Below are 25,683 nucleotides of genomic sequence, written 5' to 3' on the forward strand. Positions count from 1 at the left end.
GTGAAACCCCAAACAACAGAGCCAGTGGCTTCTAACAAGAACAGCTTCTCTTTTGCGTGCAAAGCTGTGACACAAACAGATTAGATACTGTAGCTGCCTTGGCGAATCTGCTGCCTGTGTGAGACGTTTGTCTCCCGGGCTCACTCCTTTTCCCCTTTGCTCCATCTTGAATTACAATATTCAGGATGGTTAGGACTTGAAGCTGGATTGCTATAGGAAAGCACTCCGCATCCCTCCCCATGCACCACATGCTTTTCAGCAACATCTGACTTACTCTTTCTTTCCCTGGGTCCTTTGCAACAGCGCCCCCTAGGGTGAGTTAGCTTTTCTGCTCGGGGCAGGGGCTGTCTTTCAGTAGGTTTGTACTGTACCTAGCACCATGGGCTCCCAGTCTATGACTGGAGTCCCTATGTGCTACACACATTTTCTGGATCTCAGCTCTCAGTCTTCACAACGGTCAGTTTTGAAGTTTGTTCATGGGTCAAAATCAAATGCGAATAAATTGCTGGGTCAGGTGTGACACTCTCTCTCTCTCTCTCACACACATACCAGGGGCATGCCTCTGCCCCGGATGATGGGGGCCAAGGGGCTGCGGAGAATAGGATAGAGAATACTACAGAATAGAAAGGCTGTTGCCTGCAACTACAGGAACCTGGTGTTCAAGTGTGAATTCCCGGGACACATTCGTGTGGCACTTCTCAGAAATACTGTACCTGTGTTTGATTGAGTTTCCTAGATCACGGCGGGGAATCTGTGGGGACCAGCGAGGCACTGACAGTGTATCTGCAGGGTGAGAAGATAGAACAGAAACAAACAAGGATTAATAAAGGAGAAGGTCAGATGTTACTCTCTGAACAGAGGAGCATGTAGCCGCACTACAACCAAAGAGAGAGGGGCATCAGTTACCACAGGGATATAACGAGAATCCTGCAAGTCTGCGGATATCTGCGGCCCATGTATGCGGATCGTGGATGGATGCAGATCCAAATTTTATATTTAGAGGCCCGCAAGTCCGCTGATATCTGCTTTCTATCTGGGGAGAACCACATCCGCAGAGGTGGATATCCACGGGCCATGTTTGCGGATCAGAAGTGGATACAAATTTTGTATCTGCACAGGGCTCTAATTGTAACCAGACAGCCTGAGAGAAAATGAAAAAGTCTTTACCCGAACAATATTTTCACCAAACCCAGCCAAGCCCAAATTGCACTGAAGACCTGGTCTGGGCGTGGGGGAGAAGGTGGGGTGACACTGCATTCCGACTTGGGAAAGCATGTAAGTGCCACCCTGCTGCCCCCACACCTTTTATTGCTAATTTTACAGGTCAGAAAGATCCAGAGTTATTTGTTCTCTATCAAATGCAGTCCATTCTTGCACTTCATTTACCCAGGCAGAACTCCTACTGACTTCATTTCCTAAGCCGCTGAGCAAGTACTGCAGGGTTAGATCCTTAACTCAGCTAAGGAAGCAGCTTCTTCTCCCCTCTCACTCACAAGAATCAAACACGATCAATAAGAAAGTAACTAGTTTTATACAGGTAGGAGGAGTTTAACCCAGAGGAAGAGAGAAGTATGCATGGATTTGCACCAGTTGATTACTCTTCCAAGATATATTCAGTCCAGTACACACACAGTCTCTGGTCAGCTGAGAACACAAATCTGTTAGAGACAGTTAATGATTTCCAAACAAGAAAGGGAAGATGAAGCCTAACCGGCAACTCAGTTTATTGATAAGGCATCACATACTTGTGACTGTATCTCTATCTTAACAAAAAGCCAAATGTCAACCTCTTAGAAACCAATTTAACTACTGTTCAAATCAGAGAAGATTAGGGTTGGAAGAGGCCTCAGGAGGTCATCTAGTCCAACCCCTTGCTCAAAGCAGGACCAACCCCAACTAAATCATCCCAGCCAGGGCTTTGTCAAGCTGGGCCTTAAAAACCTCTAAGGATGGAGATTCCACCACCTCCCTAGGTAACCCATTCCAGTGCTTCACCACCCTCCTAGTGAAATAGTGTTTCCTAATATCCAGCCTAGACCTCCCCCACTGCAACTTGAGACTCCTTGTTCTGTCATCTGCCACCACTGAGAACAGCCGAGCTCCATCCTTTTTGGAACCCTCCTTCAGGTAGTTGAAGGCTACTATCAAATCCCCCTTCATTCTTCTCTTCTGTAGACTAAACAAGCCCAGTTCCCTCAGCCTCTCCTCGTAAGTCATGTGCCTCAGCCCCCTAATCATTTTCATTGCCCTCCACTGGACTTTCTCCAATTTGTCCACATCCTTTCTGTAGTGGGGAACCCAAAACTGGATGCAATACTCCAGATGTGGCCTCACCAGTGCCGAATAGAGGGGAATAATCACTTCCCTCGATCTGCTGGCAATGTTCCTACTAATGCAGCCCAATATGCTGTTAGCCTTCTTGGCAACAAGGGCCCACTGCTGACTCATATTCAGTTTCTCATCCACTGTAATCCCCAGGTCCTTTTCTACAGAACTGCCACTTAGCCAGTCGGTCCCCAGCCTGTAGCAGTGTATGGGATTCTTCTGTCCTAAGTGCAAGACTCTGCACTTGTTCTTGTTGAACCTCATCAGATTTCTTTTGGCCCAATCCTCCAATTTGTCTAGGTCACTCTGGACCCTATCCTTACCCTCCAGTGTAGTCTTCCCTACGTCTTCCCCCCAGCTTAGTGTCATCCTCAAACTTGCTGAGGAAGCAATCCATCCCATCATCCAGATCATTAATGAAGATGTTGAACAAAACCAGTCCCAGGACCAACCCCTGGGGCACTTCACTTGATACCAGCTGCCACCTAGACATCGAGCCATTGATCACTACCCACTGAGCCCGACGATCTAACCAGCTTTCTACCCACCTTATAGACCATTCATCCAGCTCAAACTTCTTTAACTTGCTGGCAAGAATAGCATGATTACAAATAAAAAAGACCTCTTTTGCATTCCCCTTCTGAGAGAAAAGGGAAGAAAAGGGTAGTGGGAGCACCTTGCTCCTTGCTGGCTGATCTGGCTGGGGTAGGTAAGTCATTGCCAAGCCAGCCATCGAGTTCATAGTGTTTGTGTCATGCACAGATGTGCAACACACACACAGTTGGCCCGATTAATTGCCCATCAAACCAACGGAAAGCCTCCCACTCACTTTGATGGGCTTTGAATCAGCCCCTGAAACACAAAGAGCCTCATTCTCCTCTTACTTGTCTTGGTGTAAATCAGGAGTGATTATTCTACTGAAGTCCCTGGTGTTACACTGGACTAGTAGTGATGTCAGGAAGTGCAGAACTGGGCCCAAATCATTGACATCCTCTCCGATGCAAACGAGTTGGAGGTGTTAGAGGAACGGTTAGAATGAGCAGTGCAATATTTTCCTGGGTGGGGAAGACTATGGAGTTAGTTACATATCTGATCCTGCAGCTGGATCCATGTGGGAAGACCCTGGCCTGCAGCCAAGCAAATCTGGTTGCAGAATTGAGACCAGTGGATCAGGGACCAGGCCTAGCACACCAAGGGACCAGGCCTAGCAGACCGAGGGGCAGTGAGCCAGTAACAAATTAAGGGCCAAGCACTGCTCAGAGCTGCAGCTCCACTGGAGCCCACAGGGCTGCAATGGAAGAGAGCCGGGAGGAGGAAAACAAGGAATTCCCTGAGTTGTGGCAGGGGAGTGAAGAGAAAGTGCCTCTTCCCTGCACAGACTGAGAGGAAGACCGAGGAGTCCAGAGGGAGGAGCCGGGTGGAAGAGAATATAAAAGTTGTGGACTTCCTGGCTATTCCCTGGCAGTGCCGCACTCCTTAGAGGACACTGAAGCCAGGTGGCTGTAACCTGTACCAAGGGCCTAGCCAGCTGTCCTGAGAGCGAGAATGTGCGCTCCTTCCCCTCCCAGTCCCTGCGCTGGCACTGAACTGATCCACAGATTCAAAGCCCAAAAGGGACCTCTAACAGATACAGCCATTTCCTGCACTATCTGTGGGAGATCTTACTGTACTAGGGGTATGTACCATTGTGGGCCAGGGACTGTATGTAATTCCAGGGGGAAGTGTGACCACAGCCCTCCAGGAATTCAGAACAGTGGGGGATGATTAGACAAATTCATTCAGCTTGTAACAACTCCAGAGAGGTACCACCACATGGAGAGACTCTACTGGCTCAAACTGGATTCTCCAGAGACCAACAGACAAAGAAGGAACTTTTGGATAAACAGCCTGAGTTTAAACTGATTCGGGGCCTTCGTTCTGATCCAGCAAACAGACAGGACTTGCTGTCCAAGGGGACCTCAAATCCTTCCTGGGAGGGGTTGGAAGGACTTTTGCCTAATGCGGCCCCACGGTAAGCTTTTAGCGTGCGTATAAGAACTCTGATGGGTTTTTATACATTTTCTCTGTAATACTTTCCCCTTAAGAATGAATGTGCTTGCTTATAAGGGTTGTGCGGTAACTTACAATGTCTGGCAATTACAGCTGTGCATAGCCTTAGAAGAGAACAGCCCCAGGCCTGTTTAGGCAGCCTGACTTGCTGGGGATATGGCAGTGCAGGCAGGGAACCGTGCAGCCTTGAAAAACCCTGCTCAGGAGGGAGAGAGACGTAGGTCTCTGCCCAGGAGAGGTGACAAGCCTAGAGTGGGTGCTCTTGCTGGACCACGGAGGGGGAACATAGAAGCAGTTGCCTGAACTGTGAGAGGTCATCCAGTCTGACCTCCTGCATAACAGGCCCCAGAACCTCCCCCATCATTCCTGCCTCCAGCTGGAGTCATTTCTGGTTGAGCTACAGCATCTCTCCGAGAAAGACATCCAGTCTGGGGAGCAGATATCAGTCTTCCTCTGACCTTAGCCCTTGGAAAGGAAGAAGGCTGGGAGCTGCTCACTCTGCTCTGGCAAGTGCAGCTGCAGAGGCAGGCCTGCTAATGACAAACGGTTTCAGAGACTCCCACGTACAAACAGTAACCAATAGCAATTCTCTGCAGCCAAAAAGCTGTCCATCACGGATGTAAGCTCAGACCACCAGACTTATCACCGAGGGCTGCAAGCCAGAACCTAGCTGCAATCCCAGCGGTTTAGTCAGTATGCCAACCAATCCCTCACTAAACATACTTTCAATAAGCCGTGAGTACCTTTGTTTGCTTTAATATACCATTTTAATATATCAAGCTGAGGTGTGTTTTAATTACACGCTACTCCTGAAGGTTACATTTACATGCCACTTCCTGTGCAAAGTTAACTCGCCACATGCTTCACTCGAGGGGCGGGAAACAGTCGTTACCAATAGTATTTATTATGGATTTGGGGCATGATTCAGGTCGACTTACAGCTACCACAGTAACTACTGCAGTGGTGCAGGAGCACACTTCCTCTCTTGGGTCGGTGGTGTGCATCCTCACCAGGAGCACTTCCATCAAGTACAGGCTCCCAAGCTCCCAGCAGGCTGCGCCCCCCCTCGGTTCCCCATTCCCCACCAGGAGCAGGGGGAAAGCCACCCAGGGCTCTTCGCCCCCCTGTTCCCTGCCGGGAGCAGGGGGAGGCCCCCTGGGGCTTTGTGTCCCTGGGGAGTGGGGTCCAGCTGTCCCGGCTTCTCACCGCCACCATCCCCCAAGATAGGATGGGAGCCGGGGGGGACAGTGAGCAGACAGTGTGAAAAATCAGGATAGGGAGTGGGGGGGTAATAGGTGCCTATATCAAACAAAGCCCCAAATATCGGGGCTGCCCCTATAAAATTGGGACATCTGGTCACCCTAGAGCAGGTCCAGCCTCCCAGCTTTCCTAGGGAGCTGGGGCCAGCTGGGCTCAAGCTGCCCAGCTTCCTTGTCAAGTGCACAGCTCCTGCCCATCCCTCCCTCTGGAGCACCACTTGGGGAAAGAGCTTCCCTAACTCCCAGTCACTGGGACGGATGGACCTTCACGCCCCTGTGGAATGCCCCTGAAGGCAACAGAACTCCACACAAGGCTGAGGGTCAGTCCATATAGGTCCCTCTGTAGGACCAGGGACTTAGTGAGGGCTGGGGTTGCCAGGTGTCCAGTTTATGGCCAGAAAACCCGGTGGAAAAGGGACCCTGGCAGCTCTGGTCAGCACCACTGACTAGGCCATTAAAAGTCCGGTTGGCGCGGGGATGGCAGGCTCCCTACCTGGTTCCACGCGGCTCCCAGAACTGGCGACATGTCCCTCCAGCTCCTAGGTGTAGGGGCAGCCATGGGGGCTCTACGTGCTGCCCCCGCCCCAAGCACCGGCTCCGCAGCTCCCATTGGCCAGAAACCAGAGCCTGAGAGCCTGCACCCGTCGCCCCCCCCCCCGGCATCCCAACCCCGTACCCCAGACCGTAGGCCCCTCCTATACCCTGAACCCCTCATTTTTGGCCCGACACCCCAAAGCCTGCACTCTCAGCCAGAGCCCTCGCTTCCTCCCACACCCCAAGCCAGTGAAAATGAGCAAGTGAGCGAGGGTGGGCGAGAGCGAGCGACAGAGGGAGGAGGTGGAGTGAGTGGAGGGTAGGACCTCAGAGAAGAGGCAGGAAAGGGGCATGGTGTTGGGTTTTCAGCAATTAGAAGGTTGGCAGCCCTAGTGAGGGCCCAAAGCTGGGAGTAAAGGCCTCAGCAAGTAAAATAATACTTAGCTACCTCGCAGGGATGTGAGCTGCTCTGAGCAACTCAGATGAAGAGTATTCTAGGGGCCAGATCCTCAGCAGGGGCCTTAATCGGCGTAGCTCCAATGACTTCAATGCAGCTACACTGATTTATACCAAACCAGGATTTGGCCCTGGGAGCGCAAAGTGCTCTTATTTTCATAAATGCCATTTTCGTCAGTAAATCGTATTATACAAACGAGCATCCCTCCCTCCATCAGTTCTTTATTAATCGAACACGTGAGCAATTACAGCTACAGTCCCAGAGTTAAATTAAAACCTCCGCTTTACCATCTATGATTGATTTCAGCTAACTTTCAGCTGGCCTCAATTAAATCCCGCTATGGTAGGGAGAGGGGGAAAAAAGAAGCACAAGGATGGTTGAAGTATTTAATTACCTTTTACAATGTGCTCGTTGCAAAATTTATTAAATTGTAGCAGGGTTTTTAACCTCCTAACAAAACGATGAGAGACCTACATGATTCACAGGTAATTATTTTCATTACAGGGATGATCTATGAAGGATCTGAGATGTTCACAATAGACCCACTGTTTGCAGGAGAGAAGGCAACCAGAGTGGGAAGGCAGAAGGGCACAGGAAAGCTTTACATTGTAGCCAGAAACAACCTGAAGGATTTCAGGTACCTCTGAGTTAATTGCAGACTCTCCCCTCTAATCTGGGGGAGAGACGTAGATGTGGAGAGATGTCCGTTTCTCCTTCTCCTGGCCTGATTTAGGGTGACCAGATAGCAAGTGTGAAAAATCAGGACAGGGATGGAGGAGTAAATAGGTGCATATATAAGACAAGGCCCCAAATATCGGGACTGTCCCTATAAAATCAGGACATCTGGTCATCCTACCTGACATGACTTCAGTGGCAAGCTCCAGAAGGAAGATTGGAGATGGTTTCTGAAAGGGGAAGCAACCTTCTCTCTTCCATCTAGTAAGAGGAGCCTAACGTTCTGAGATAAAAGAAACATGATGAACGGAAATAAAAGGAATATCAGGACACAAATTCAGGCCTGGCAGTAGGATGGAGACGAATGTGGACTCAAGGCATGTCTTGGATAATCAGGGATGGGTTTTGGAGAGGATCTGTGTATGTTAAAGACAAAAAGACGTCCTTTAAAAATTGGAAGTGAGACTCTACTGAGGAAAACAGAAACGAGCATCAACTCTGGCAAGTCAAGGGTAAAAATATAATTAGGCAACCCAAAAGACAATTTGAAGAGCAACTACTTTAAGTATTAGAAGCTGGAAGCCTGCCAAACTATCGGCTAGGCAATGGGACAATCAAGATGCTAAAAGAGCAAGACCTGGCCATTGTGGAGAAACTAAATGAATTCTGTGCGTCAGTCTTCACTGCAGAGAATGTGATGGGGATTCTCTCACCCAAGCCCTTCTTTTTAGCTGACAAATCTGAGGAAGTGTCCTAGATTGAGGTGTCAATAAAGGAGGTTTTGGAACAAACTGGTAAATTGATAACAGGAATACGTCCCTGGGGCCAGATGGGATCCAGCCAGGAGTTCTGAAGGAACTCAGATATGAAACTGCAGAACTAAGGAGGAAGCATCAGCAGCAAGCCCTGTGGCAGTGGAGGGAGGGAAAAAAATTGAGATGAGGGAAAATGCATGGAAATGAAAAGGGAGGAAAAAAAAGAGGGAGGCATTAGAAAAGGAGAGAAGGCAATGACTATCAGGAGAAGCCATGAGAGTCATCCATCCGACAATCCACCCCAAAGGGGGGATCCCAACAAGAAAGGTTGGGGTCCACTGCAGCACCCCATTAATGCCAGATGATGGAGCTCTGCAGGGCCAGTGCCCTGGCATCACTGAACAAGACCCCTAACAATGCCATCTCCGACGTGAAAAAGAGATGTTCCACTCAGCTGAGCCATCCACAATGCTGGGTCAGAATATCCTGGTTTCTTGCACGCCCATTTTGTAATTAATCATAACGTCACCACCCCTACACCCAAAACAGCTAGCAATGGGCTGTGCAGCTGTAGGCCAGGCATGAATTCTTTGTCATCGGAGGTGGAAAAGCAAGGAAGACAATGCTCAGCGGAAGTGACTAGCTGGTACAACGACACCGAATGGCTCTCCACTGATGATGCTGAATGTTCATCTCTGTATGGACATGAGCTGACACCTGCTTGCTAGCAACACTCATGCCCACATGCTGTGACAGCTCTGCTCATAGAGGGCAGTGCTACCTCTCTCACACATTGTGTATTTATAGTTAGGGAGGGCAACACTGAATCAGAATCTACCCTCAGAAGCTACCTGGATATTTAATATAAACACCCAGGGGCTGAACTAGTGGTTTCAGAGACTCTATCAAAGAAAAGAGGCATCAGCACAGATTAGTTCTCTCCTCACCTTCGCCTAAATAAATGCAGTGGGGGAAGCTAAGCCCAAGAGACACCAATCCTCCTGTGAGAACACCTGAGACTGGACCGTGCAAAAATCCACATTCAAATTAAAATCCAGATTGGGTTCACAGATTGGCCTGCGTTCTTTACGAGGATGAATCCCAATACCCAAACATCCTGAACACTGGGCAAGTTCAGACCCAAATTCCAAACCTTCTTGTTCAATATGCAGGATGCAAAGTTGAGATCTGGGTCCTGTGTTAGGACCCAGGTTTCTTTCAGGTGTGTCTAATTGTGTTCATGTGTATCACTCGTTTGCTGCAGGACCTTTGGCAAGCCCCTTAACCGCAGTCCCCCAATTTCCCCATCTGTTGAATAGCACACTACTACTTACCTACCTCGCAGGAGGTGGAGGGGGGGCTAAGACCACATAACGCTCTTTGGGCTGGAAAGATAAAGTGTGCTCACCCTCACAGTCCACTTCCAATGTACGTGGGTGCCAGTGGAGTGGCAGCTGCTCCCAGCACCATCATTAAGGAGCTACACCATGAAATCCCCGAGGCCAATCCCAGAGCTGCTTGTCTATAGCCCTGCACAGGGGGAGGGTTTTTGAAGGAAGTGTCAGGCACTTTTCTGAGTACACTGGTTTTGTGCTTCCCGAAGTTCCATTCACTGACTGGCTTTAAACATTTACCAGTAAATGCAGCTCGGCCCAGTGGCACAGAGGTGCTCTCTCCTTGATACCAACCTTCTGCCCTTACACAGCACTTGCCGTGTCAGGATCACAAAGCATCAGTTAAGGCCTAGTCTACTCTTAAAACGTAGGTGAATATAGCAATGACGCTCAGGAGCGTGAAAAATCCACACCCCTCTGTGCTGTCGCTCTGCCCGGTGTGGACGCAGCTAGGTCGATGGAAGTATGCTTCTGCCAACCTAGCCACCGTCGCTCAGAGACATGGGGTGCCTGCAGTGATGGAAAAACCCACTGTAGTCTGTGTCCATGCTACGGGCTTATAGTGGCATAGTTACAGCACTGTAGCTGTGTCACTTTAGTGCTTGTAGCATGGACAGCCGAAGCATCAGCCCCACCAAGAAGGTCCTGTGATGGGTTCAGTCACAGAGACCCCCTTGGGACTGTTACCTGACATGCTGAATTTACCTCTGAGCCTGTTTCCTCTGCCAGTTTGGGCCTCCAGCACCCTGCCTTGCTGAGCCAGACACACTAGCCTGCTGCAATACAGACCCAGGATCTGAACCACACCCCCAAAGCTGCAGACTTAACTGAAAACAGCTCAGCAAGTGCTCCTGTCTCCAGCACCCAGACCCCGATGGCACCCAAACCCCAAATAAATCATTTTACTCTGTATAAAGCTTATATGGGGTAAACTCATGAATTGTCCACCCTCTATAGCACTGAGAGAGAGATATGCACAGCTGTTTGCTCCCCCAGGTATTAATCACTTACTCTGGATTAATTAATAAACAAAAGTGATATTATTAAGTATAAAAAGTAGGATTTAAGTGGTTCCAAGTAATAACAGACAGAACAAAGTAAGATACCAAGCAAAATAAAACAAAACACGCAAGTTTAAGCCTAATACATTAAGAACCTGTTTACAAGTAAAATCTCACCCTCAGAGATGGTCTAATCAGTGTCTTTCGCAGACTAGACTCCTTCCTAGTCTGGGCCCAATCCTTTCCCCAGTACAGCCCTTGTTAGTTCCAACTCAGGTGGTAACTCGGGGATTTCTCATGACTGGCAGCCCCATTTGTTCTGTTTCACCCCCTTTTATAGCTTTTGCACAAGGAGGGAAACCTTTGTCTCTCTGGGTCCCCACCCCTCCTGCTAAATGGAAAAGCACCAGGTTAAAGATGGATTCCGGTATCATGTGACATGTTCCCATGCCCTGTGAGACTTCTTTACCCATTTGCTGGCACATACTTATAGAGGAAGGTTTACAAGTAAACAGAGCAATTTACAACCAATTGTCCTAGTTAATGGGAGCCATTAAGATTCCAAGCCACCATTAATAGCCCACATTTTGCATAATTACAATAGGACCTCAGAGTTATAGTTCATATTTCTAGTTTTAGATACAAGAATGATACATTTATATATTATAGGAAGAACACACTCAGTAGATTATAAGCTTTGTAATGATACCTTACAAGAGACCTTTTGCATGAAGAATATTCCAGTTCCGTTATATTTACACTCATAAGCATATTTCCATAAACATATGGAGTGCAACGTCACAGGTACTACCTCCCTGCCGACTCCCAATGTCTTGCTTTAACCACTAGCCCACATTATCCCTCTAAAGCACATAATAATTGGAAGGCAGCCTTCCATCGCTAGCTCAAGCTCAAGGCAGGGATGAGATGAGAGCAGACAGAGGGCATGGCTGCCATCACCACGAGTTTTCCTGAAGGAGGAGAAAGCGAGCCACCTCTGCTCCGTCAGTTTCAATTGCCAAGGCTATCATATTGAGGGGTGCCAGCACAAACAAGTGCCACGCTGACAGGCGGGGGTTCTGACAGCTGCTGCCAGCGCACTGAAGTTCAGCTTGCAGAGCCAAAAAGAGAAAAAAAAAAGCTCTTGGGTCTTTGACCCCTGCGAGAGGGAAGGCCAATATTAACACAGCAAAGCTCCTTGTAGCTGTCAGAAGCAATGCACCGCGTCACTCCATCAGCATGCAGCCCCCATTAACCCAGGGAAGGACCGGGAGGAAGAGTCCTCGGCTAAGGCGCAGCTTGGGAAGAGCAGAAGTGCTGCGCATTCTCTCTGAAACACCAGTGAATTGGGATCAGAGAGGAGATTCCCCTGCTCCTTGAAATCCGATAGCGCTCCCCTTTGGTCCGTCCGGCCCTCTTTTGCCTGCCGTTTGCTGAGCCTCCTTAATAAACCTTCGCTGCCCTGTAGCGACTGATGTAGTTGACCTCCCCTTGCTGGATGCCATGCACCACGTATACATTTATTGCCTGAAACCTAGTTTATATTATACGGCTCTTTGATCAGAGCAACTGTCATCAGTGCAGAAGGGCGTTATCCGCTATCAGCCAGCAAGGCTGCATTTAACAAGCACGCAGGTAACTGCTCACAGAAGAACCAAGGGCCGCTCTCTCCGTGCAGAGCTGCTCTGTGGAATGCATTCCTGAGCGGGTTTAGTGGCTGCTGAGGACATGTGAGTGGTTGAAAAGCTGCCCCGGTAATAGAAGCCTGGTCCCAATGAGCCTAAGCTCTGCACAGCACATTCATGGTAAACAGGTTCTCAGCAGTTGGCTTTGGGCAGCAGAAGCTCACCTGGGAGATGCAGGAAGGGCCAGTGCAGGCGGCCTTCTACTGGAGGAGCTAGGTTGTGAATCAAAGCCCCTCTTCAAAGAGGACAGGGGCAGGTGGTTCTAGGCTCCGTGGCTGTCCGAAGAGGCGTTTCACCGCATCTCTGCCTGTTCTTTTGCCCCATCACCATCTCCTCTTGGCTCCTGGCATCCAAAGGGGCCCAGAGAAAAGGAGTAAGTCAGCTCAACCAGCCTCTTGGCATGTGGAGATTCCTTGCTCACGCTTGAAGCCAACTGCCCCTAGCTCCTGAGAGAGGCATGCCGGGGCAGAGCCAGGGGAGGCCCTGTCTGGAGCCCCTCTGAGCCCTAGCTGTGCTCTTCTGCTCTGGGGGCATTGTGGGGGGATGACGAAGCTCATCATGAGCTAGGGACCAGTCTCGGGGCAGTAATGGCGGCGTAGACCTTTCCCTCCCCCTACTCACGCCATGCTCAGCTCAGAAATGGGGCCAATGAGATGGACTCGATTCCAAAGCCTGCTCCAGCTCCATAAATGTGACTTCTCCTTCTCTGCTCCCTAGGAACCACCCAGTTCTCCTAGCAAGCTCTGGTCAGGCCCAGATCCAGGCATAAGCAAATCAAGCCACTGCATTGTCCCTCACCCAAGCCATAAAACCAGCCCTGCCTGCCTCACTAGCCTCAGGGAGTGGAGAGGGGCCACTCGCAACCCTGCACCCCACCTCCTCCAGCAGCATGGTCACGGAGGCAGGCAATTCCCAGCCCATTTCCGCCTTGCCGTGCAGCTGCTCAGGGCAGTTATGGATCGTGCTGGCTGCAGGGGGCAAAGCCGAACCATCAGGGCGAGGCTAAGAAGAGGGAGAAGGAAAGTTACTTGGAAGCGATTGCCCTGAAAATAGGCCGCCAGCGATTCATTGAGGGGAGAAATTATAGAAAACTCTCCGATTAAGGGCTGGAAGATGGAGCTGCAGTGCAGAACTCAAGGGGATAGGCAGGGCTGGATCTGCGGCAGCTTTCTCCTGTCCGAGGAGCGCACGAGCCTTAATGCGTACTATGTGCTGTTTATAGGCAGAGGATACTGATGTCGTAACAGGACATCCATTCGAGTGCCAGCTCCTTTCTTAGCCCCCTGCCTCCAATGAACCTGGGGCAGAGCTGTCTAGGAACAACATCACTCCCCGGAAGCCTGATTCACATGTGATCTCCTCTGCCATCGTCACCCCCCACTTTGCTGTGTGTGCCCCCATCAGACGAGCTGCAGAGCCAGGCTACACAGCGGGAAGGGACTACCATGCAGTGTGCGCCCTGGATGGGGTTTTGGCGCTCAGTCCGAATAGACAGCTGGCAAAGGTCGCGGCTTTTGGTTTGTCTAGTACAGTTTATCCTTGAATCAACAGACTTCACTTGACGGTGATCAAATGCACTCAGAGGCTGGGAACTGCGAGGAGGAAAATGAGCAGTCTGGCAGATGCAGAGGTGACAGCCGTGCTGGCATGGCTGTGACAGGAGACACAACAAACGGAACCTGTGAGCCCCAGCAATCCGCCGGTGACAGGCAGATGTGACAAGTGCAGGCGCCTGAATGGCACTTGTGCTCTTTTATGGTGATCGGGGCAAAGCAGGTGACACAGACTATGCAAAGTAAGTGCCTCGGCTGTGATGCATTCACTGTACAACACGGCATCCTTGCTTCCTGCCATGTCCACAGCAGGCCGCTCCACGGTGTCACTGTGTGGCTGTTCAACTCAATGTACAGCAGGGCCCTGAGTCATCCCTGCACTGGCCCAGGTGGCTCATGCCTCACTCATCCTGGATTCAGCCCACCGTGCCAGGTAGAGCAGCCCCGAGGCTGCCCCAGCTTGTGCCCCAGTTATACCTTTTCTCTGTGGGTCACCATGCTACTGCAGAATAAGCAGGGCTTAGGAACACCCCCTCCAGTCCCTAGCATATCTCCCGGCACACCACCTGTCCTGCCTGCGCCTTCCAGAGGTACGGCACAAGGCCAGCTAGGCCAGCTGTGTGCATGCCAGGGAGGCCGCTGGGAGGGGCTTGCAGCTGGTGTGCAGAACTCCCCTCACGCTGCTAGTCTTTGGTGAAGTACAGCTCGCTCCAAAGAGTGGCTCTGCAAACGTGACATTGGGAGGGTCCCCGTTTATCATCTCTCAGGTTCTCCACAGCAAACCACCTTCGTTTCCCAGTAGGAACATAGCTTTCCAGTTGCCAGTCCTGCAAACTCACCCTGGTCTTGGAGAAACAAGCTGGGCTCCTCTTTTCTCAAACCTCACAGGCAATAAGGCTGCTTCAGGACAAACCAGGGCCTCAGCAACACCTGTCCAGCCCCACTGCCTTCCAGTTAGCCCCTGCGTGACCCCCACTACCTCAGGTGGGTGGCGCTGGGGGCAGATTAGCAACCAATCCCGCTGCGAATGCTCAAGGATTAGAATCCTCCTTCCCTAGCTGGGTCAGCTCTGCCGGGCCAGCTGGAGTAAACCACAGTAAAACTTGGGGTTTAGTTGCTAAAGGCTCCGGACTCCGACCCCCATGGGGAGTGGAAGGTGCCACTCAGAGCAGATCCGCTCTTTCAGCGACAATATCGTGCCCAGCACTGTGCACGGCACAGAGGGGACAGGGACCCAAATTCCCAGCTGGCGTCATTCCATCAACTTCCAGCTTCAGACCGGGGGGGGATAATAGTCCGAGGCAGGGCTGAGTAATGGCCAGTGTGTTTAATGAGCAGGGCAAGGTGGAAAGGAATGGCCCTGACTCTGCCTTCCCTGGGGACATGTGTCTTCACTGGCCTGACAGCTGCCATGCTGCCAAAGCTCCTCTGCCCCACTGGGAAGCTGCTGCTGCCACTATCACTAGGGTTTGGCCCCTCAAAGTTCCTACTAATGAGAATCCTCTCCAGATCCAGCTGCAGTGTAAGGTCACTGTCTCCAGGAGCTCCCTGAAGGAGGCAGCAGGGTCTCTCTCAGCAATGCAAGCCAGGACCACAACTGCTACTGGACAAACACTAGTAGCCTCAGCATGCAGCAGGTTTCACACAGTTCTGTTTCCTGCATCACTTATTGCTAATGGGATGCTGAGTGCAGGGATGCTCCTGAGGTACTAGATGGGTACGATGAGCAAACTCTTCCTGAGCCAAGGTGTGTGGGTGGTGTGTGAACCCCCCATTTGGGGAGGCTCTGCTCCTACCCCGCTCCCTTCCCCCTGAGCCAGGGGAGCCCTGACTCACCTGCCCCAGCCACCCCGAGTCCTTGGCCACCCGCCCTGAGACTTGTCTCACTGGCTAGCCCAAACCCGGGCCTGAACACTGGCTCACCCACTCCAGCAGCCCTGAGTCCTGGGCCAGCCAAGCCCACTGACCAGCCCATGCCCATAGACTTTAAGGTCATAAGGGACCATTATGATCATCTAGTCTGACCTCCTGCCCAGAGCCACCCGAGGTCCAGCTGGCTTCGGGGGAGAGGTGGAGCGAAGGCAGGAAGCGGAGCAGTGTGCGTGGGATCACAGGGGAATAGTGGGATGCAGGAATGAGGCCTCAGGGAGGAGCGTGGTCAGGGCTATGGCCTGGCTGTTTGGGGAGGCTTAGTCTCCCCTGGCCTATTATACCCACCACCCATGCCAAGGCCTATGGAATCCGGGTCCCCCTTAGCCTTTTATAAGAACTCAGCCCCTTGCTGGTTACCTGTCTGGTGTTTTTATCCAGAGGTTTGGCTTTATAGATAGTCCTCTTCCAGTAACAGCAGCAGCTGCCCCTGAAATCACGTTGATGTGTACTGAAGTGTATCTATTGTGATTGCATTCTGGCATAAGATTCCCCTTATTCATTCACTGGCACCTCTCTGGATGCCCAGGGAATTTGTATGAATTTGTTATCCATCATGGTGACAGCCAGATAAACAAACCCTCCTCTGACTACTACAATAAACAATGCGAGTCTAGTTTAAAATTATGAATGGGATGGATAAAATTGATGGAAGTAAACTCTTCACACTTGGAAACCAGCCCTGGAATGAATCATCTCAAAGCTGGGAAACGACACGACTCTGCACTTAGGCAACACCTTTATCTTGGACCCGTGAATTACACCTCCAACTCCCTGGCAGTGGGGAAGGCTCTCACCACTGTTTACAGCCAGGAGACCTTGAGGCAGAGAGAGGATAAGGCATTTGTTCAAGGTCACACAGCAAGCCCATAGGCAGAGCTCGCAACGGAACCCAGGAGTCCTGGTTCCCAGCCCCTTATTTGAACCAACGGATGACGGTGAAGGTGGAGTGAAACGTTAAAGTAACTGACACTTATGGTGAGCCCAGGGCAAAGAGCCAGTTGCATTTTCCTGGTTCTCTGCAGCACTTGACACTTTCAGCCAGTAAAAGCTCTTCTCAGACCTGACAGCAACAAAGAGAGACGGTTCTGCACATTCCTCACCCCCAGCACCCGGGGGTGACAGGCAATGCACCTCTAGACTGCTCCCCCCTACAGGGATTCACAAAGCTCCCTTTTCTCCCGAGACCCCACAGCCCCTTAAACCCTGTTCTACATTGACATCAGGCTCTAGGGTGCAGAGGATGGAGACAGTGCAGAGGAGTGTGGCTTGAAATGCCAGCAACAGCTACAAGATACCCATTGCAAAGGCAAACACCATTCCCCACTTATCCCCACTGCAAGGTCAACCTCTGGCTTGAGAGCAACTGGCTGAAGTCACTAAAGCCAGACCAAGGTAACGCTAACAGGCAGAGGGAAACCAAAGAACTGGCCAATGCCTAACCCTCATGTACAAGGGCAACTGTCAGAGTGGTTCACAGACTCGGGCTCCTCAAGGACGTCTCTTTGCTGCTATACACCCAAATGGCTAGACCAAGCCTCCTCTGTCTGGCCAGGACACTACCTTCTTGCTAGACAGACTGAGCCATGGTGATCCATGCATTGGTGGCCGGGCTTGTCCTCAAGGCTTGCAAATGAAACCACAGACTAAGGAAACTCCAACTGGTGCAGAACACAGCAGCTCACCTACCAGCCAAGGTGGATCAATGACAATATCACTCAAGTGCTCTAATTATTTTAATGGCTGCCCAGTTGAGTACGGAATCAAGCTTATGGTACTGGTGCTGGTCTTCCGCATTCCAGCATTTGTCTGAGTGGAGGGAAATTGAGTATGCACCTGAACGACTTCATTTTTTGCACTGCTCTAGAGCCATCAGAACTGTGCTACACTTTACAACTAGTGAATTCATCTTCCCAGCACCCTCCCCTCCCTGTATGGTAGATAATTATCCCCATTTTATAGACGGGGAACCCAGGAACTAGATCCCCGCTCATCTGACCTCTAGGCTTGGAAATCCATCACTAAAAGACAAGCAATTTGCAAAGTGATCCAGAAATTACACCCATAGCCCAGGGGTGGGAGGTTGGTGCTTTGAAAACAACATTTTTTAGCTTATTCTCACATCTGCATTTGCCAAGCAGATTTAGTGTTTGGTTTGACTTATACTGGTGGTAGGCCGAGGCAACTCACGCCAGCAAATTACACAGATGACTGATGCAAAAGAAAAACTTTGCAAAACTTTCTGAATACACAAGAGAATGGAAATTGAGCTAAAAGTCAGCGGGAAAGGCATTTAGCTACAAGAAGTGCCTTTGTTTTATTGTTTCACACATACCCAAACACTTAACCTACTGAATTCCAGTTCGGTAATGAGGGGAAATTATGCCAGCTAAGCCCATCACAGATATCTTGTCTCCTCAAGGATGGTGTTCAGAGAAGGTCAAAGAGCTAATCATCCAGAGGGAAAGATGTTCCTAATTACCTCTTCAGGCAGGCCCTTAAAATAAATTGCCAGATTGATGGTAGAGAAAAGATAATATCCTACGGAGAGGTATGGACAAACCAGAGGAGATGCAGAGAACAGCAGCAGGAGCCACTGGGAGCTGGAGAGCTCAGCTTCTGAAGAAAGGTTTAAGGGAACTAAACACGTACACAGTAGAACTTGGCTAAGCGATGGTTAAGGGGAGGATGACAAAGTAAACATCCATGGGTATCTGGAGGGTCTGAACTCCCTTAGTGACATGCCTCTTGAACTGCTTTTTAATCCTGCTTTGAGAGCTACCTGCACAGAGGCATCTTGACTCAGATTTTCAGCTGTGGGTGAGGAATGCAGACTACCCACTCCAGGTGCACAGGTGGCTAACCCTAGGGGTACATGGACACTGCAGCTGGAAGGGTCATTTCCAGCGTGGGTAGACGTACATGCGCTAGCTTCGACTGAGCTAGCATGCTAAAAAGAGCCGGGTAGCTGCAGCAGCGTGGGTGGCAGCTTGGACTAAACCACCTGAGTGCAAGCCCGTCCGAGGCCCTAGAGAGGTCCTCAGCTAGCTAGCCCAAGCTGCCTCAACAACACCGCTAGCTCAAGCAAAGCTAGCGCCTGGACATCTGCTTTAGCCGGACATTATACCTTCAGCTGCAGATCTACTTTGAATGTCTGTAAGGCACTCAGACACTATGAGCCATAGTAATATCTAGACAGAGAGTAGTGGCAGCATTCCACTCTATAGCATCATTTTGATGCAGAATTAAAGCTTAAAGGCTTTTAGCTGCCACCTGGGTTTTCAGATGCAAACCACTGAAAACGTTAACATCTGCATCAATTTCTAGACAGATGCCAGGCTCTGCACAGGTTTGCTTTGCTTTAAACCATGGCAGAGGCAGCATTTATTGTATTATACTTTATTGGAGTTTACGGCTCGACAGCATTGAAATTTAATCTCAACCTTTACGAATTAGCTCATCAAAAGCATCTGAGGTGCACAAGGCAAAGCTATTTTGAGACTCTCTCTTCGAGAGGAAAACAGAAGCCACTTTATAATAATGGCATCTCATTGTTACAGTGTGACAGTCCTATTTATATAGCAGGCTGTCACGGAGTCACCGGGCGATGCTCTGGAACTGCTCCCCACCAAGCCAGGCAGGACTTTGGGGAGCCTCCTCTCCTTTGGAGCAGACTTGTTCAGGGCAAGAAGCTCACACGTCTTCACCTCCTGGGTCTCTCCTTGGAGCATTCAGCATCCTCTGCCCCTCCGGGCGCTTCCCACAGTGAGCCTGCCTCAGTGGGGTCCTGGGGAAGCCACCGCATCCTGCACCCCCACTTCGCAGTCAGACATGACTCTTAGCCAGCCAGTAAAACAGAGGTTTATTCGATGACAGGAACAGGGTCTAAAACAGAGCTTGTAGGTACAGAGAACCGGACTCCTCGGCTGGGTCCATTCTGGGGGTCAGTGAGCCAGACCCTCATGTCTGCCCTCAGCCAGCTCCAGACTAACAACCCCTTCCAGCCCCTCCTCTCTGCTCAGCCCCTTTCCCGGGCCAGGAGGTCACCTGATCTCTTTGTCTCCAACACCTTCAGCTGGCACCTTTGCAGAGGAGGGGCCCAGGCCATCACTTGCTAGGAGACAGAGTGCCAGGCATTTAGGTGCACTGGCCCTTGCTCTGCCAGATACTTAAGAACTGCCATGGGGACACTGAGGCACCAACACAGTATTCAGAGAAAACATTAAGAACATTCCCAGTTCGTCACACAGGCATGTCATATTCAGTCACTTTACTGGTTTAAATACTTACATTATGATTCCCCTCCCCCCATTCTCAGCCTCTCAGGGTCAATTAGACTTAATCAGCCAAAGCTGTATTCTTTCTTCTCTGCACAACATTGCCAGAATAGGAAATCCTCCAGATTCAGGACTTGATGTTTGCCAGCTTGGCTTTGTAGTGCTGATGCATGGAGCAGCCAGACAGCGGCCCGTCGTTAATGATGTTGTAGCGTTCGGCTTTTCCGAAGAGGCGCTTGTCTTAGCAGGATATGCCTGCCAGGGAAGAAAGACGCTCATATTCTGCTGTCAGTTAACACCTGACAGGCAACTCCTGAATCAGCCTGACCAGAGTGCGGCTCCACGCTTACTGCTGACTTCACATTACTGTCCCTCATTAGCGTCAGTGGAGTTACTCCAGCTTTACACCCACAGAGGTGAGCACAGATCCGGACCCCCTCACCATCAGCATGGTTGCACAAGGGGATTGACAGAAAGCAGGAGACGGTGCGCTGTGTGCGCACCCATGTACAGCTAGAACTGAAGCCAGAACTGCTCACTAACAATGGGGCCTTTACAGTCCATCAGCACAGCAAACACACACCCACTGCTGCCCCGACTTAGGCTCGCGGGGCTGTAAAATTGCTGTATAGACTTTCAGGCTTCAGGTGGAGCCCGAGCTCTGGGACCCCACGACGTCGGAGGGTCCCAGGACTGAAGTGTGAATGTCTACACTGCAATTTTTAGGCCCACAGCCTGAACCCTGCGAGCCTCAGTCAGCTGACCCGGCCAGCCGCGGCTGAGCCGTGCCTGTTCTATTCCACTGCAGATGTACCCGCAGTCCGTCTTGCCGACTCCTACGCTTGGAGCTGGGGCTGCAGTTCCCAGCTCGTGCAGACACACTCAGGCTAGCTCTGATCAAACCAATGCACTAAAAATAGTAGCGTAGCCACGGTAGCATGGGCACCAACACGGACTAGCTGCCCCAAAGATGCACCCTTGGGCTCTGAGCGGGTTTGTACTTGGGACAGCTCCCCTGTGCCTCCACTGCTGCTACCTGTGCTACCGTTACTATTTACACTCATGCGAGCAAGTACGTGCCCACACGGATGGGAATCACACCCCTACCTCCTAGCGCAGACGCAGCCCTGGTTTGCAATGTACTTAGGCACATGCCAAAATGTCTGCTCCTCAGGAGCTGGGGGAAGAGGCATCAGGGAATTTCACAGCAATCAAAGTACGGGTAACAAGGCATGTCTAATACACGAGGAGCACAGTAGGCATCTCAGCACCTGCAACTCACACAGAAATGATTTCTTGATGAAACAAACCTGGACGCTAGGAGAGTAGTTTTAGCCTTTGTACGGATAGGGAGACAGCACCACAACAAGGTAAGTGATTTGCCACATATCACACAATGAGTCAGTGGCAGAGCCAGTGACAGATCCCAAGAGTCCTGACCCACAAGACTATGTAGCTGGAGCAATATTCGAAGGGAAGCCTGACACAGAGTGGTTGATTCCTGATCAACTGAGAGGCCTGGACAGTCCTCCAAGAGCAAAGAAGAGGGGGGAGTTACGAGTGCCGATTTAATGCAGCTCTGACACACTCTCCTCTGGTATAAATACACCTTTCCTTAAAGAACTACAGCCCAGAAGGATCCTAATACCAGGGCTGCAGGCTCCTGGGGATTTGGATGCATCCCCGGGCCAGAGCACTGTGTCTGCCAGTGGGAGTCTCACACCACAGGCAAAGGGCTGACTCTGGTACTTCATTCGGACCTGCCCAAAGCCTTCAGCTCTAGCCTGGCCTGAGGAACGGCCAAGCCAGCAATACACCCGACTCATTCTGAGCTAATAGGAGGGGATGAGGAGGCTCCTGTGCCAGGGGATGACGATAGCATCTCTAAAGAAACCAGAGGGCCCAGGGTAAAAAGGGCAGAACTAGCGCCAAGGGGGATCGGGGCTGGTTGCAAGTAGACAGTAAGATTGAGGCACTGAGTGTGAGGCCAGTCAAAAGGCAGAGATCTCAATGTTCATCAGTTCAGAGAGGGCAGGACTCATCCATGGGGTGTGTCAATGCCCATGACCGCATCCCTCCAGGATGTTCTGTCAGGACCAGACACTGCCCATCCGTCCCAGGCTGAGGCAGGGACAGTGGTGGGTCAGCATTGTTACCCCACGAAAGACCCTGCTTCCCCAGCTCCTCCAGGGCTTTCCCAGTCGCTGGGACCGGTCGCTATTGGAGATGGGCCTGGGGCATAGAACACTGATCCCAAGATGGATTTTGACCCTTTCTCCAAAGATTGGGGGTGTTGAGATTGGTCTTGGTCCATCCTTAACAGAGCCAGCAATGCCGACAGCACAGGGGACAGGGCCTGCCAACAATGCCCATCACCTCCCAGTGGGCACGTGCAGCTAGTCTTGTGAAGGCAGCTTCCCATTCCCCAGCTCCCCTGGGCTCAGCGGGAGGCCGAGAAAGGGCAAAGAGACATCAAAGCCTCCCAGATCCCACTCGGAGCAATCTCACTAATACTAGTTCTGGGGCTGAGTCAGAAAGTTCAGATCCAGATTTCAACCCACCCACCCACAAAGTGTGGGTGTGTCTGGATCTGAAGTTCCACAGACTGAAGGAATCTCTGAAATCAGGTTGAGTGGGGCAGCTTGAGAGAGAGCAGGAGAGATCCGGGGAATGACCCTGGGAAATAAATCTACACAACAGAGCCAAGAAAAGAGCTCAAGGGGTGAGGGAGATTGACCAGGTGAGACTGTAAAGCTAGAGAAGTCTTGGCAAGCTGGGAGAGGAGGAAAAGGAGCAATGGACTGAAGTCAAATAGGGTAAGGTTGGTCTGACACATTAAGGGAAACTTATTAGCATAATCCATCTGTATCACGGTTATGATGTCCAAGCATCTTGGCTAAAGGTTACTTTTTTTTGGTAACTACAGCCACTGGCCCCAGAGCTCTTTGTTGTCTGCATGAAAATCCCAACAGACTCCAGGTGCAAAAGGAGAAGACCTGAACTCAGATCTGATGGGAGCTGCCTGGACAAATAGGCCCCAAGTGTGTACTAGGAGGAGACAGAGGTTAAAATGCAGCAGCTTCATTGCTCTAGAGCAGTTCAGGGATGTCACAGTGAAGGTGGCATAATATTTGCCTTGATGTCCCTCATTAGGTGGCAGGCTAGGGGGAGGGAAGAGCACAGACAGTGCCCCAGAACAGTATCGTTTCTGTTATTGAAACTTCTTTTCCCAGGCCTCGTAGTGCTCAAGCATCTACAGCCCATATACGATAGAAAGCGTATGTGTGCAACAACACAAGAGAGAGACTGGAGACCATCCACAAAGCCCCGGGGTGCGGGGGCAGGAGTTCACTGAGTCTGTTCTTCCAGGTCACAGGGAGAGACGCCCTGCCTTACTCTAACAATGAGTTCACTTGCAGCTCTCCATTGATAGATAGCATGTCTCAGTCTCATGCTTCAGGGATTCAGCCAGACACCTGCAGGGGTCAGGAAGCACTGTTTTCCCCTTAGGTACACAATTGGTGAGATGCATTGTAGGTGTGTTTGGTTTTTCCTCCTTCCTCTGAAGCATCAAGTTTTGGCCACAGCTGGAGTCAGGATACGAGGCAGGATGGACCAATGTTCTGAGGTGGTACACAGAATCCTCTGCTTCTAAGTGCTTAGCTGGTGATCCTGGCTCCCATGCTCAGGCTCACGCTGATCACCAGGTTTAGGGTCAGGAAGGAATTTTCCCCAGGTCAGATTGGCAGGGACCGGGGGACATTTTCACCTTCCTCTGCAGCATGGAGCAGCGGTCTCCTGCTAGGATTATCTGGGCCTAACCTACCCAATCAGTTCCCTGCCATTGCAGGGGCCTCGGGCCATGGTGGCACCTCAGTCCTGCCTGTTCTCTCTGGGGCCACAATGCTTCAGTCTACTAAGCACTAAAACACAAAGAAATAATTGGCAGTAACTGAGATTTTCAAGTGACACATTTGGGAAAATAAATAACTTTTGTTTGGTGAAATTCTAAAGGGAATTGGGTTCTACCCAGGGCCACCGTCTCTAAAACTGAGAGGTGTATACAGACTGTGCGGCCAGAAAATAGTCCCCTGTTCAGGGGCCAGACCCCAAAACAAAGGTTTTTGAACTCAGGGTCCGGGCATGGAACGCTCTGGCTAACCGAATGAAATGGTGTGTCCTACTGCCTTCAGAGGGGAAAGGAGAGCTGATTAGCACACATGGCCTTCGGGGAGGACATATCAAGGAGAGCTGATCATTAATCCACCCCACAGGATGCTAGCAGTTGGATACACGTCTACAAGATTGAGGTGCTGCAGAGGGAAGAATCCCAAGTGCTAAAGAGACACAGAATCACAGGAAAATATGAATGACACCAACCCTCTCCAAGACACCCTGATGAAGGTGACGCTAAGGAATGCTGGATGTGCCAGACCTGGACTATTAATATAGCTACCCACTCTAGAAAGCAGGAAAGGCCTGAGAAAGGGACCCGCCACAGCAAATTCACAGGGCAATAACAGTAATGTAGCCACCCCTGAGTAAAAACACCAGCCCTGATACACATTCATGGGAAACAGGCGGTAGTGCTGTGGGGCAGAGGTGTGGAGACCACAGGGGCATAGTAACTGGATCTAGCCAGAACAAAGGCTCCCCTTCCACTCAGAGATTTATTCTTCAGCTGCCCAGGGAGTCTGTGATGCCTTAATTAGTTAATGGGTGCAAAGTTCTTCAAGCTTACTGGACAAAAGACAATGTAAAAAGTGCTTATCCCAGGTAGTTAAATCCCTGCAGCAAAAGCAAGAGAGACGTAATGCCACTTGATTAGCAGGAAAACTGCAGAGACCCTGCAGCCAATGGGAAAAAAGGGTCCATTCTACCAAAGCTCAAGAAAGAAACAGCCTGGAGAAAAATGTACAGCCCAAAGGAGAAGGCACTTCTAGCTCCTAAACAGCAATACACATGGCAAAGATGTAAAAAGGCACCCATTGGTCACCGTAACCCAATGAGATCACGAAATGCAACAGCTCCATGCTAATCTGCAGCCAGGTTTGAATTCACACGCTCCCCATTTGTGACAGCTTTCCCCTCTCCATTGCCTTTCGCCAGTGACAAGGAAAGTTAGAGCAAGGGCACAGTCCAGAGAGACAAACCGACCTTTGCTCATTGAAATTCTGCCTGTGCCATGACTGAGGTCCCCCCACCAAGAATCACTCTGAAACCAGTGAAAGGACAGCGGTTAGGTGATTAAATACCCTCCTTTTCCATTGCCCTGTGGAGTTGTGCATCTGTTAAGACTCATTCTAATTAGGGCCCATCAGCAGTTAAAAAAATAAAAGCATCCAAAACCACTTTCACCAGGGATCTGCTAAGGACTGCCGAGAGCTCAGACAGGCACACGCAGCCCACACAAGCAATGTGTTTAGCCGGGTGTCACAAGAAGAGCAACCCGAGGCTATGCTTCAGCCAGAAAAAGAGTGGTTTTTCTTAATGCGCTGACAGTGCCTTTTTCTGGCAGTAATAGCCCGTACAAGCTGCTGAAACAAGTATTCCTTGGCACACAGACCAAGCATTTCAAAGCAGTCTTCTAAAAAACAGAGAAATACACTTGACTTCCTAGCTAAACTATTTGTGAGGGTCCTCGCTGCTGACCTGTATCAATGCGCCTCCTTCGCAGGACAGTGGAACAGCTAGGGGACAAAATGTTCCCTGTTCCTCCTCACAGGGAGAGTGTAACCTCTGATGGGGGGGGACAGGTTTCCATTTGGCGGGTGTTGGTAGCCCTGCAGG

General features: G+C 50.6%; 1 protein-coding gene across 3 annotated transcripts in view; it reads right to left on the reverse strand.

The window, feature by feature from the left end:
- The window catches only part of KSR2 (kinase suppressor of ras 2), a 250,094-nt gene that overhangs the window by 132,197 nt on the left and 92,214 nt on the right, over window positions 1-25,683 (reverse strand). For all 3 annotated transcript variants that reach the window (XM_050924133.1, XM_050924132.1, XM_050924134.1), the window contains exon 5: window positions 714-783. In XM_050924133.1, coding sequence (XP_050780090.1) covers window positions 714-783 — 70 coding nt within the window. The remainder of the gene's footprint in view (window positions 1-713; window positions 784-25,683) is intronic.

Source organism: Gopherus flavomarginatus, chromosome 15 (genome assembly GCF_025201925.1).
Source record: "Gopherus flavomarginatus isolate rGopFla2 chromosome 15, rGopFla2.mat.asm, whole genome shotgun sequence".
Lineage (NCBI taxonomy): Eukaryota > Metazoa > Chordata > Testudines > Testudinidae > Gopherus > Gopherus flavomarginatus.